At 44.3% G+C, this 15,041-nt stretch overlaps 1 protein-coding gene across 1 annotated transcript in view; it reads right to left on the bottom strand.

The window, feature by feature from the left end:
* Positions 1–213: 213 nt before the first annotated feature.
* Positions 214–15,041, bottom strand: part of LOC139380743 (ephrin type-A receptor 6-like) — a 193,992-nt gene continuing 179,164 nt past the window's right edge. The window contains exons 14-19 of the mRNA XM_071123725.1: positions 4,676–4,737; positions 4,369–4,578; positions 3,448–3,597; positions 2,580–2,773; positions 2,326–2,475; positions 214–1,950 (exon numbers count right to left, since the gene is read on the bottom strand). Of these exons, the coding sequence (XP_070979826.1) occupies positions 1,842–1,950; positions 2,326–2,475; positions 2,580–2,773; positions 3,448–3,597; positions 4,369–4,578; positions 4,676–4,737 (875 nt within the window). The 3' untranslated portion in view covers positions 214–1,841. The remainder of the gene's footprint in view (positions 1,951–2,325; positions 2,476–2,579; positions 2,774–3,447; positions 3,598–4,368; positions 4,579–4,675; positions 4,738–15,041) is intronic.

Here is a 15,041-nt window from a genome sequence, read left to right as displayed (position 1 = left end):
AGTCTACTTACACTCCAATACAACTCCAGTAAATACAGCCATGTTCAACCAGATACCCTTCTCATCATCTGATGGAACAGTACCTGTAAACAATGCCTCCTAGAAGAACATGCCATCCATAGAATGAAACAGTCAGTAATAAAAATACATCTAACCACCAGTACTGTTCACCTTTATTTGCAAATAAATATCAGTTTTAAACTGTCTCTTACAGTGTGCAAGATCTACCACGTCTCTTTGAAAATGATAGAAAAATAAAATACTAGAATTATAAGTATACTTGTACTTTGTACAAAAGAGCATTCCCTTTGCTCAGCAGTAAGACATGCTAAACAGCCTGATCTGGTTTCTCCTTCCAGGAGGAGCCAAGTGTATCCTCCCTCTGAGAGGTCTGTCTGTGAACACCTGCTGGACAGGTGTGAGCTCCAGCCCGGTAGAAGTTGCCTCAAAACACAGATCTAGGATCAGCATAGCCTACCTCCATCCTTACCTCAACCATTAGTGGGTAAAATTGACCTTCGTTCAGTTTCCAGGGGCAACTTCCTTCTACTCCGTACAGGCTCCTAAGGTACACTCCTGCTCCTGAACATACTGTATACTGTAGGTGTGTGTGTGACCGACTGGGTTTGAACCCAAGTCGTCTGTACTCCACAAGACTGTGCTAGCCTGCTGAGTTAAAGCCTAAGCATTTGCTTCGGGGAGCTAATGAAAGACTTCAGGTTTCAGGCAGAGTTTGGGGTGGTTCACCTATGCTACCTGTGGATCTGGAAAGGTTTATGGGATATTACAATGCTGTTGAGGGCCATATAGAGACAAAGAGATGTTGTATATATATGTGACTTTGGTGCTGCTGTCTCTCTGTGCGTCTGTCACCGAGCAGAACATACCTCTATCTGTCTCGAGCATGGCATACATGTGAGTCTTGACAGCAAACACATATCATGACACCAACCACTGTATGCCAATAAGCCTTGGTTTCCATTCCTACTATATACATTGTTTTCCAACAGCTGTCATAAGTCTTTAGCATTGCACAATTGGCCTGTAGAGCTAGCATGTTAGCGTGTAACAGAGTCTGTTGAGGTTTGCTAACAATCTGCTCTCAATGTCTATAGGTCCATAAGAGAGTATCATTTATTTATTTCTCTTATCGTAGTTACTGAGACGACTGCATATATTGCTCATTTAGATAAAATGCTAAATAAATTAAGATAGTATCCAGATTTACTAGGGCGCTCACATACAAGACTGCACAGATATAAATATTATTTTAGGATTATAATGGATAAATTATTCTATACACTTAAAACATTCAGAAATCCTCCGCACTTCCAAAGCGGACTCTTCGTCTTCTTCAAGTATTAGCATACCCAGATACTCTGGAGAGGTTAAAAAACGTAACGAGAATACCTTATGTTTACACTTACTTATCAAACTCCAAAATAATTCATATCATATTAATTAAGGACAATCCTTTTGATTGCTCGTCTGTTAGCAGCTACATCATGGTCACAAAAACATGTAGTAGATCAAATCTACAGCTCTACCGTATAATAAGTACTGATGCTGCGACAAGGCATACATTCCCCAGGGGCAGCCAGTACAGTGTGTCTCTCAGAGTCCTGTCCCTGTCTGTATTGGTCTGTCTCTGGCTGATTCTGGTTCAGGTGTACAAAACAGTCTGGCTTTATGGAGTTTCTGCATCAAGGTCCAAGTGTGTGGTAGTCTGAGTATGAGAGGCCCCCGGGCTGAGATGGTCCGTCTGTACGCCTGTCTGAAGCACAGGCTGTGGCTGTCTGTCTGTCCGTCTCTCTCTCTCTCTGTCCGTCTGTTTTAAGGTCTCATACATGGAAGCCATTCTCGTGTAATAGCTGCAGTCGGAGGGTCTGTATGCTGCTGACGATCCTCCTCTGGTGGCCAATCAACACCACCCCGGTCCTCCGCACGTCTCTAGGGGGAGAGGGAAGATACGCACACGCACACACACACACACGGTTAGGGGAAATTGTTGGGTTAACTTAAGGTATTGGAAGGATAAGGTGGGCAGGCAGTGCAACTGTAATGTTTAGTTAAAGTTAGAGTAACATTAGAGTAATGTTTAGTTAAAGTTAGAGTAACATTAGAGTAATGTTTAGTTAAAGTTAGAGCAACATTAGAGTAATGTTTAGTTAAAGTTAGAGTAACATTAGAGTAATGTTTAGTTAAAGTTAGAGTAACATTAGAGTAACGTTTAGTTAAAGTTAGAGTAACATTAGAGTAATGTTTAGTTAAAGTTAGAGTAACATTAGAGTAATGTTTGAAGTAGGGAACAGTCCATCCACTCACTCAATACTCATCTGCGCCACAGAGTCCAGTGTGCTGAATCCCGCTGCCACAAAGCTACTCTTGTATTGGCTCATCTTGATGGAATCCAGCCAATCCCCGATGGAGATGAACATGTGGTAGTCCACCACCTCTCCTGGGGACTCTGCTAGACTGACAGATGGATCAAACAAAAGAGAATATAATAAGAACTAAAAACGTTTCACTTGCAGGTGAAATCAGAATGTCTGTTAAATGAAATGAATAATGTGATGTACCCCTGTATATCTTCCACCAGGGCCAGCAGGCTGCTGGGGTTCCTGATCAGCTTGTCCAGGAAGGAGACCACATCAGTGAACTTGGGCCTCTGGCTCCTCTCCTTCTGCCAGCAGTGCAGCATCAGCTGGTGTAGAACCACGGGGCAGCCCATAGGAGCAGGGAGACGGTAGCCCTCCTCTATGGACAGGATCACCTGGGGTGGATGAAGGGCGAGAGTCAGCACGCACACACTTCTCGCTCATGTCATTGAGGCATTTCAGGAAGTGTGTACTATGCAAGTATTACTACAGTATATCAGAGCTACTGTAAGCATGCCTCCATGGTGTGTTAGGGGGGCTGGTAAATATAACAGCCTGTTCATCTGTCCGGAAGCCTTGATGTCCTCTCTGAGCCCTGACGGGTGGCAGGATTGGGCGGAGGGGTGAGGAGGCAGAGGCAGCAACAGTCAGGATTTGGCGGGGGCGTTTGTCTTGGAAAGCACTTCTAAGCAATTCCCCAGCATCACAATCCCCATGAGGCCAGGGGCTGTGTGTGTGCTGGTGTGCGCTGTGAATAGCTGAGGGGGATTACCAAAGAGCTTTCACACTCCACAGGGTGACGGGATGAATCCCCTCCATCCCTCTGACGATTGACCTGAGACCGTGAGGTCAGTCAGCCAGGGTCTGACTCCACAACTTTTAAACCCCTCCATTGGCCAGTCTCTCTCTCTCTCCCTCTCTTCCCCCCCTCTCTCTCTCCCACCAGTGGAATCTCAAAGCTTTAGATATTATACAGTATGGACACTGATAAGAATGGCGTTTCACGATACCCAATCCCCATTAAGACTCCCAGGTTAACTCCATAGAGAAGACATCATCCACAACTCACATCCTGATTGGACATCTCCCAGTAAGGTCGCTCCCCGTATGACATCACTTCCCACATGACGATACCGTAGCTCCAGGCATCGCTGGCTGATGAGAACTTCCTGTAGGAGATGGCCTCTGGAGCTGTCCACCTGATAGGGATCTTACCTCCCTGTTCTCACACACACACACACACAGACACACACACACACAGACACACACACACACACACACACACACACACACACACACACACACACACACACACACACACACACACACACACACACACACACACACACACACACACACACACACACACACACACACACACACGTCAGGTTCCATCTGGTTCGTGACAATGCATGCTTGAGGAAATATGTGCAATTGACAGACCATATGTTAAACAGTCTCAGTTTGAATGCACTTTTATGAAGTCTCTCAACGTGTACAAACACATTTTCACAGTTTGAGACTTTGTGTCAAAGAACAAAGAAACGCTCTGAGCTGCTTTAACAGCAGAACTAACATTCCTCCTGGCCTTTCTCCCTCTACTCTCTTTCTATCTCTTCAGATGAGAGCAAGAGTAAAATCACCAGTCTGCACAAATCCTCAGTCCATATTGTGGCTGTGACCCAACCTGCCTGCCTGCTCCCCACTCTCTTCCCCTACTCTCGCCCCCTGTCCCCTCACCCTACCAGACCAAAGTTCTGTCGAGCGGAAAATAGTTTACAGATGCCCCCAAAAGCAAAATATCTTTTCTGTTCTCTCTTCCCCATTTTCTTCCAGAATACACCCCAGACTCAGAGAACTGTGTGTTTTTGGAAAAGACAGACTATACATTACAGAAATAAAACAAAATAACAGCAGTTGATCGAGTGGAAAGAAAGATGAGTGAAAGCTATTGAAAGCACAGATAAGGTCAGGGGAAGATCATAGTTACCGTGGTGGTGTAAGCTGCCTCGGGGTCGTCCTCCAGGACTCTGGACAGGCCGAAGTCAGACACCTTACACACCAGGTTGCTGTTCACCAGGATATTACGAGCGGCCAGGTCTCTGTGGACATAACCCATGTCAGACAGGTACCTCACGCCCGACGCGATGCCACGCAGCATGCCCACCAACTGGATCACTGTGAAGTGACCGTCGTGCTTCTAATGGAGAGAGGGACACAAGAGAGCGAGATTTTCATTATGTCTTTCCGTTCTTTTATAATTGAAAATCAATAAACAAATGGTATTTGCTTCTCACCCTCAGGAAAGAGTCCAGAGATCCATTTTCCATGTACTCCACCACAATCATCACAGGTCTGCCTGAAATCACAGCACACAGCACCACCAGGTCAGTCAGACCGGTTAGAGATGTGACTGGAATAAGAGCCTGCCCACACCCAGCTCTCCAGGTCTGAGCAGGAGAACCTTCGTCTACAGTAATGCTACTAACCAAGCAGCAGTCATCTCTTGCATACTGTCTGTGTATCATCATTGTGTCAATATTTGCTACAGAAAGTAACCAAGAGGAACAAATTAACACTGGCTCAGGTTTCCCTGTGTTTCATTAATCCCTGTTTGCTGAAGGACTCAGAGTGGAGTTACTCTCTGTATGATGGTTAATAGAAGATTAGACCGGGGGTTAGAACAGATACTTTATTCTAGATTTATGTGTTTAATGGACATTTGTCCCAACCCCTCCAGACCCTCAAACATTGTGAGGCTCAGGGTCAGCAATGGTACAGCACCATTGGAGCAGGTTGCGGTTTAACCTTGCTCAAAGGTTGGTGCGCTCTCTAGCATCTAGGCCACCTGCTGCCCACATTTGCATCTGCACACTGTTTCCCAGTCAGAGTCTATGAGCCTGGGGAGGGATTAGCATTAGCCTTTAGCATCAACATGCTGTTTCCTGTTAGAGTCCATGGGCCTGGGGAGGGATTAGCGTTAGCCTTTAGCATTAGCATGCTGTTTCACTGTGAGAGTCTATGGGCCTGGGGAGAGTGGACCATAATCCACCACTGGATTAATTAACATCCTGTTTGATTAACAGCCTGTTCTAATTATTGGCCACTGTTATTGCTCTTTAGTCACACCAGGGAGGAGAGGTAGACAGGCGGGAGGTCAAGGGAGTAGGAGATGAGGAGCCATGGTAAAGGCAGAGAGAGAAGAGAGAGGAGGGGCCCGGGAGGGAGAGGGAGTCAGGACAGCAGAGAGGAGGAGGCCGGGGTGAGGACAAAGGGGTATTTATCGGCTGTCTCCCCCTGCCTCCCATGGGGCACCCATCTCCTCTCTGTGATCTCCCAGTGGGTGAGTGTGCTGCTGAGTGCACTAATTACAGGATTACACACAACAGAGACAGAGACAGCTCTGGACAGCTTAATATATTATAACAATATGCATTAAAGACAGCTCTGGACAGCTTAATATATTATAACAATATGCATTAAAGACAGCTCTGGACAGCTTAATATATTATAACAATATGCATTAAAGACAGGTCTGGACAGATTAATATATTATAATAATATGCATTAAAGACAGCTCTGGACAGCTTAATATATTATAATAATATGCATTAAAGACAGGTCTGGACAGCTTAATATATTATAATAATATGCATTAAAGACAGCTCTGGACAGCTTAATATATTATAACAATATGCATTAAAGACAGGTCTGGACAGCTTAATATATTATAACAATATGCATTAAAGACAGGTCTGGACAGCTTAATATATTATAACAATATGCATTAAAGACAGGTCTGGACAGCTTAATATATTATAACAATATGCATTAAAGACAGGTCTGGACAGCTTAATATATTATAATAATATGCATTAAAGACAGGTCTGGACAGCTTAATATATTATAATAATATGCATTAAAGACAGGTCTGGACAGCTTAATATATTATAACAATATGCATTAAAGACAGGTCTGGACAGCTTAATATATTATAACAATATGCATTAAAGACAGGTCTGGACAGCTTAATATATTATAATAATATGCATTAAAGACAGGTCTGGACAGCTTAATATATTATAACAATATGCATTAAAGACAGGTCTGGACAGCTTAATATATTATAATAATATGCATTAAAGACAGGTCTGGACAGCTTAATATATTATAACAATATGCATTAAAGACAGGTCTGGACAGCTTAATATATTATAACAATATGCATTAAAGACAGGTCTGGACAGCTTAATATATTATAACAATATGCATTAAAGACAGCTCTGGACAGCTTAATATATTATTATAATATGCATTAAAGACAGGTCTGGACAGCTTAATATATTATAATAATATGCATTAAAGACAAGTCTGGACAGCTTAATATATTATCGATTGCGCAACCAGGGGAGGAAAGACCTTGGACCATTGTTACTCTAACTTCCGCGACGCATATAAGGCCCTGCCCCGCCCCCCTTTCGGAAAAGCTGACCACGACTCCATTTTGTTGATCCCTGCCTACAGACAGAAACTAAAACAAGAGGCTCCCACGCTGAGGTCTGTCCAACGCTGGTCCGACCAAGCTGACTCCACACTCCAAGACTGCTTCCATCACGTGGACTGGGAGATGTTTCGTATTGCGTCAGATAACAACATTGACGAATACGCTGATTCGGTGTGCGAGTTCATTAGAACGTGCGTTGAAGATGTCGTTCCCATAGCAACGATTAAAACATTCCCTAACCAGAAACCGTGGATTGATGGCAGCATTCGTGTGAAACTGAAAGCGCGAACCACTGCTTTTAATCAGGGCAAGGTGTCTGGTAACATGACCGAATACAAACAGTGCAGCTATTCCCTCCGCAAGGCTATCAAACAAGCTAAGCGCCAGTACAGAGACAAAGTAGAATCTCAATTCAACGGCTCAGACACAAGAGGCATATGGCAGGGTCTACAGTCAATCACGGACTACAGGAAGAAACCCAGCCCAGTCACGGACCAGGATGTCTTGCTCCCAGGCAGACTAAATAACTTTTTTGCCCGCTTTGAGGACAATACAGTGCCACTGACACGGCCTGCAACGAAAACATGCGGTCTCTCCTTCACTGCAGCCGAGGTGAGTAAGACATTTAAACGTGTTAACCCTCGCAAGGCTGCAGGCCCAGATGGCATCCCCAGCCGCGCCCTCAGAGCATGCGCAGACCAGCTGGCCGGTGTGTTTACGGACATATTCAATCAATCCCTATACCAGTCTGCTGTTCCCACATGCTTCAAGAGGGCCACCATTGTTCCTGTTCCCAAGAAAGCTAAGGTAACTGAGCTAAATGACTACCGCCCCGTAGCACTCACATCCGTCATCATGAAGTGCTTTGAGAGACTAGTCAAGGACCATATCACCTCCACCCTACCTGACACCCTAGACCCACTCCAATTTGCTTACCGCCCAAATAGGTCCACAGACGATGCAATCTCAACCACACTGCACACTGCCCTAACCCATCTGGACAAGAGGAATACCTATGTGAGAATGCTGTTCATCGACTACAGCTCGGCATTCAACACCATAGTACCCTCCAAGCTCGTCATCAAGCTCGAGACCCTGGGTCTCGACCCCGCCCTGTGCAACTGGGTACTGGACTTCCTGACGGGCCGCCCCCAGGTGGTGAGGGTAGGCAACAACATCTCCTCCCCGCTGATCCTCAACACTGGGGCCCCACAAGGTTGCGTTCTGAGCCCTCTCCTGTACTCCCTGTTCACCCACGACTGCGTGGCCACGCACGCCTCCAACTCAATCATCAAGTTTGCGGACGACACAACAGTGGTAGGCTTGATTACCAACAACGATGAGACGGCCTACAGGGAGGAGGTGAGGGCCCTCGGAGTGTGGTGTCAGGAAAACAACCTCACACTCAACGTCAACAAAACTAAGGAGATGATTGTGGACTTCAGGAAACAGCAGAGGGAACACCCCCCTATCCACATCGATGGAACAGTAGTGGAGAGGGTAGCAAGTTTTAAGTTCCTCGGCATACACATCACAGACAAACTGAATTGGTCCACTCACACAGACAGCATCGTGAAGAAGGCGCAGCAGCGCCTCTTCAACCTCAGGAGGCTGAAGAAATTCGGCTTGTCACCAAAAGCACTCACAAACTTCTACAGATGCACAATCGAGAGCATCCTGGCGGGCTGTATCACCGCCTGGTATGGCAACTGCACCGCCCTCAACCGTAAGGCTCTCCAGAGGGTAGTGAGGTCTGCACAACGCATCACCGGGGGCAAACTACCTGCCCTCCAGGACACCTACACCACCCGATGTCACAGGAAGGCCATAAAGATCATCAAGGACATCAACCACCCGAGCCACTGCCTGTTCACCCCGCTATCATCCAGAAGGCGAGGTCAGTACAGGTGCATCAAAGCTGGGACCGAGAGACTGAAAAACAGCTTCTATCTCAAGGCCATCAGACTGTTAAACAGCCACCACTAACACTGAGTGGCTGCTGCCAACACACTGACACTGACTCAACTCCAGCCACTTTAATAATGGGAATTGATGGGAAATGATGTAAATATATCACTAGCCACTTTAAACAATGCTACCTTATATAAATGTTACTTACCCTACATTATTCATCTCATACGCATACGTATATACTGTACTCTATATCATCGACGGTATCCTTATGTAATACATGTATCACTAGCCACTTTATACTATACTATGCCACTTTGTTTACATACTCATCTCATTTGTACATACTGTACCCGATACCATCTACTGTATCTTGCCTATGCTGCTCTGTACCATCACTCATTCATATATCCTTATGTACATATTCTTTATCCCCTTACACTGTGTACAAGACAGTAGTTTTGGAATTGTTAGTTAGATTACTTGTTATTACTGCATTGTCGGAACTAGAAGCACAAGCATTTCGCTACACTCGCATTAACATCTGCTAACCATGTGTATGTGACAAATAAAATTTGATTTGATTTGATTTTTATATAATAATATGCATTAAAGACAGCTCTGGACAGCTTAATATATTATAACAATATGCATTAAAGACAGGTCTGGACAGCTTAATATATTATAACAATATGCATTAAAGACAGGTCTGGACAGCTTAATATATTATAATAATATGCATTAAAGACAGGTCTGGACAGCTTAATATATTATAATAATATGCATTAAAGACAGCTCTGGACAGCTTAATATATTATAATAATATGCATTAAAGACAGGTCTGGACAGCTTAATATATTATTATAATATGCATTAAAGACAGGTCTGGACAGCTTAATATATTATAATAATATGCATTAAAGACAGGTCTGGACAGCTTAATATATTATAACAATATGCATTAAAGACAGGTCTGGACAGCTTAATATATTATTATAATATGCATTAAAGACAGGTCTGGACAGCTTAATATATTATAACAATATGCATTAAAGACAGGTCTGGACAGCTTAATATATTATAATAATATGCATTAAAGACAGGTCTGGACAGCTTAATATATTATAATAATATGCATTAAAGACAGGTCTGGACAGCTTAATATATTATAACAATATGCATTAAAGACAGGTCTGGACAGCTTAATATATTATAATAATATGCATTAAAGACAGGTCTGGACAGCTTAATATATTATAATAATATGCATTAAAGACAGGTCTGGACAGCTTAATATATTATAACAATATGCATTAAAGACAGGTCTGGACAGCTTAATATATTATAACAATATGCATTAAAGACAAGTCTGGACAGCTTAATATATTATAATAATATGCATTAAAGACAGGTCTGGACAGATTAATATATTATAATAATATGCATTAAAGACAGCTCTGGACAGCTTAATATATTATTATAATATGCATTAAAGACAGGTCTGGACAGCTTAATATATTATAATAATATGCATTAAAGACAGCTCTGGACAGCTTAATATATTATAATAATATGCATTAAAGACAGGTCTGGACAGCTTAATATATTATAACAATATGCATTAAAGACAGGTCTGGACAGCTTAATATATTATAATAATATGCATTAAAGACAGCTCTGGACAGCTTAATATATTATAATAATATGCATTAAAGACAGGTCTTTCATTAGAAAACATACAGCCAAATCATACAGTGATCCAGAAAACTACACATTTAATCAACCAACATTTTTCACTGTTTCAGAGCCCATTGATTTATGTTATGTTTCTTGTCTGTTGTGTTGTCCATCCATTGACACAGAATGAGTGCCATGGCTCCATGGTAATGAATGAAAGGGAACACTAAAGGAAACCCCACTGTTCAAACTCATCAGACATTTCACAGCTCCTGATTCACACAGACTACAGCTGATTGGTTCTGTCGATCGCACGTTTGGCTTCGCTAAAGTGACATTCTGTTTACTCCTCACAGTATCCTGTTAATTGGGGTAATTGGCTCAACAGTCTGGCAGTAAGGACAGGCCCACTGTGAGGCTATGATATCAGAATATACAATCCGAGATGCGAAAAGAAACAGGACGGAAGGTTGAAAAATGTGACCCTGCCACGGCTGAATTAGAAGCAGGCCTCAGTCAGGGGTCGTCGTCATGATTACTTGGGTTTCCTGTAAAATTTACTATTTCAATTGTATCACATTTTTTGGAGGACTGAGTTTCAGTTAAGTAATGGCTATTTGATGAATTCTTCAAGACATGGATCAGTTTCCGTGAAGTGAAATAACGTTGGCGCTGACAATCCTGGCCTGCTGCTCGGCTATAGTGAGAGAGGTAGGGGGCAGGTCAGGACACTCAGTATCTGGCTCACACATAAGGCCAGTGATTTCTTCAGCTAGCCAGGCCAGACCTGAATGGGGGCTCTGTGAGGCAGTCAGTAAGTCAGCCAGCCAGGCAGAGAGAGAGAGAGAGAGAGAGTGAAGCAGTGGTGAATGGGGGCTGAAGATATAGAGCAGCTGGCTGGGCTGGCAACAGAGAGCAGTGATCAGAGGCTGTCTGTCCATGGTGCTGACCAGATTACACTTCTCTCTATATCAGCTCTGAGCTTCAGAGAGGACCAGGCCTGAGTTCTCCATGTAAACCTCTCTCTATCTCTACCTCTCTCTCTTCATCTCTCAATTCAATTCAAGGGGCTTTATTGCCATGGGAAACACATGTTAACATTGCCAAAGCAAGTGAAGTAGATAATATACAAAAGTGAAATAAACAATAAAAATGAACAGTAAACATTACACTCACAGAAGTTCCAAAAGAATAAAGACTAATTGTTTTTTGGTAGGTTTCCAAACTACATTCCTTCCGTCTATAGCATTTCTTAATATTGTGCAGTTCCTTCGGCTTTGATGCCTCATGATTGAGTATTGCTCTGCTCAAGTAGACTGTGATTTTGCTGTGGTCTGATAGGGGTGTCAGTGGGCTGACTGTGAACGCTCTGAGAGACTCAGGGTTGAGGTCAGTGATAAAATAGTCTACAGTACTACTGCCAAGCTATAGGTGTACCTACCATAGGAGTCCCCTCGAAGCCTACCATTGACTATGTACATACCCAGTGTGTGACAGAGCTTTAGGTGTACCTACCATAGGAGTCCCCTCGAAGCCTACCATTGACTATGTACATACCCAGCGTGTGACAGAGCTGCAGGAGTTGTGACCTGTTTCTGATGGTTATGTTGTCATAGTTGTGCCTAGGATGGCATATGGGGTAGGGAACGCTGTCACCTCCAGGTAGGTGTTTGTCCCCCTGTGTGCTGAGGGTGTCAGGTTCTTGTCCTGTTCTGGCATTTAGGTCACCACAGACTAGTACGTGTCCCTGGGCCTGGAAATGATTGATTTCCCCCTCCAGGATGGAGAAGCTGTTTTCATTAAAGTATGGGGATTCTAGTGGGGGGGGGTATAGGTAACACATCGGAGGACATTTTTCTCTGTTAAGATCATTTCCTTTTGCATTTCTAGATAAATGTAAAATGTTCCTGTTTTGATTAATTTAATGGAGTTTGTTAGGTCTGCTCTATACCAAATTAGCATACCCCTTGAGTCCCTTCCCTGTTTCACACCTGGTAGTTTGGTGGATGGGACTACCAGCTCTCTGTAACCTAGAGGGCAACCAGTGGGTCCGTCTCCTTTATACCATGTTTCTTGTTGGATGACAATGTCTGTATTTCCGATTTCTTTGATGAAGTCCAGGTTCCTGCTCTTTAGGCCAAAGGCAGATGACCTCAGGCCTTGGATATTCCAGGATGAGATAGTGAAGGCTTTGTGTTCCATAAAGTGTCCAATGTTGTTGGTTGTGTGGTTAGGCCTCAGCCCAATAAGTGTGAGCAGATCCTGCTGATCATCTGGTACATGCCATTGGCTTGGGCTAGTGTAAGAGTGGGGGTTGGGCCTGTTTGCCCGCTCATGGCCTGGGCGTATGTGTGACTTCCATGTTGAGGCCCTCTTTGCGGGGGTGGGGTGCATGGGGTGGGCAGGAGGGGCATAGGTCCGTTCTGAGAGGGCCTAAATGGGGTGTGTGCATGGTTGACTTGGGGGGGTGTTGACTGGTTGGGGTGGGGGTGTGTATGTGGCTGGTGGTGTTGTGGTCTGGATGTAGGTCCTCCTGGAGTGTGTCCTCTATGTGTAGGTCTGGTGGGGGTGGGGGTCCCAGCAGGTCTGGGAGAGTCTCGCTGTTCTGGGCGGGGTGTCTATTGATCTGATCTGTCACTTCCTGTGTGAAGTGTGGGGGCTGCGTTTGAGAGCGATGTCCTTTAGAGTCCGGGCAAAGGTGGGCACTGCTGCCTTGTAGAGGTGGACCTGGTCATAGAGGCTGTTCAAGTCCAGGGTGGTGTGGTGCGCCAGGAAAACATTTGGTTTGAGGCACAGTCATGGGAAATAATTGCGTTTACCCGCTGTATTGTAGCAGGGTGGAAGTCTTTTCATGGTAGCAGGGTGGAGAAAACCACTTGTGCATCGGGGTAAGTAGAAGAAGCTTTTTCAATCATTCCGTTCAGTCCTGTGGCCACCCTTTCCTGCTGTGTTCTCAGGTCGTTTGTGCCTGTGTGTATTATTATGTGGCTAGGTGAACCTAGTTGGTCCTCAGACAGAAGATCTAGGGCGCGCTGGGTGTTTGGACACCAGAGTTTAGACACACTGTGTTTGGGTAAAAGTTTTTTTCTTGTATATATTTCCCATTTGAGTCCATAAGGAGAACAATCTGTGTCTTGTGTATGTCCTCAGTGGGGGGGTTGTCAGGAAGGCTATCAGGGTGGATGACAGGGGGGAGGGGGTGAGATGCCCATGGGCTTGGGGTTCTTCATTTGTCTGTTCTGCTGTGATGTCTACACTATGGTCAGGGTCTGCAGTGGACTGTTCTGCTGTGCTGTCGAGAATTTTGTCGGGAGCTGAGGTGGGCTGTTCTGCTGGCTTCTCTGCGGGGGTGGCCACATCTCTAGTGGGTTGTTCTCTGTCACACGCCATCCCCCTCACCCTCTCCTCCAGCAGTCTGATCCTCTCCTCTAGTGCTCTGCTATTCTCCTGCTCTTGCTTTTACTATTGTTGAAGTTGTCTCACCACAGTCCAGAGTGCAGATAGGTCTCTCTCCACCTCCATCTCTCCGGGTCTGGTTAAGGGGGTGTTATTGTGCTGGACTGTTGTCTGGGTCTGTGCTGACTGGAGTGTAAACCCCTGCTGTTTCAGCTCCACCTGTCTTACCTCCAGCTGGGGGAATGTATCCTTCAATGAGGGGGTAGTACTCTGTGCTGGGAGGTTGACTTTCTGCTTGGGGTTTCTCATCTGTTGGGTTATGTATTGAAGAGGTCTGGTCTGACCCGCTCGGGGTGGGGGTATCTTTCTCAAAGGAGAGCTTCTCCTGTTGGGCTAATTCTTTGATTAGGTGAAACAGAGGAGTAGTGTGCTAATATAGCACCGTGCCATGCCAGGGGACGGTTTGTGTGGAAGATGAGATTGCTGATGTTCCCATTTTTATAATAGTCAGCAAAAAGTGTCTCTTGATTTTCCATAAGGAACTTAATTTTGTGATCTTTTCTTGCCTTATCATTCTTTACATACACAGGGTACTGTATTTGAATTACCTCTGAACAGCAGGAGGCAGCTTCTAAGGCCTCTCCGTTTGGTTGGAGTAGACTGTGCGACTCTCCTGCCATTGTTGGGCTAAAAGGCTTTGACACCTCTCACTTGACACGTCAGTGCTAATTGTTGTATCAAGCTTGGCAGCCTTGATTTAGCATTCAGTCCTTATAAAGTAATGTAACGTATTCTTCTTCTTGGCTTTTGGAAATAAAACATAGCTTAAGACTAAACATTACTCACTCAGTTCCAGGTTGGATGGTGTTTTCAGGTTTCTGTTGTTTTCCAGAGCATTTGCTGTATCGCGTTGGAATAATAATCTTTGGTAGTTGTAAGCCTTCCAGGTGATTCTGTAATTCCGTCCAAAATCAGGTTGTAGATTTTGAGTTTTGAGTGAAGGTTATGTTGTAGAGGGTAGCATCCTGTATATGTTCCTGACAAAAAAATCCAAGTTTATCTAACTCTAAATCTATCTTTTTTTAGAACATTCTGAAAAATGCAGGAGCTCATCTGATCATGACCTCTCTCTCTCTCTACGTCTTCTGTCTAGCTTCTCTTTTTCTCTCCTCTCT

Source organism: Oncorhynchus clarkii, chromosome 22 (assembly GCF_045791955.1).
Source record: "Oncorhynchus clarkii lewisi isolate Uvic-CL-2024 chromosome 22, UVic_Ocla_1.0, whole genome shotgun sequence".
NCBI classification, from domain to species: domain Eukaryota; kingdom Metazoa; phylum Chordata; class Actinopteri; order Salmoniformes; family Salmonidae; genus Oncorhynchus; species Oncorhynchus clarkii.
The sequence above is the reverse complement of the archived record's forward strand: the minus strand, read 5'-3'. Positions and strand labels throughout refer to the sequence as shown.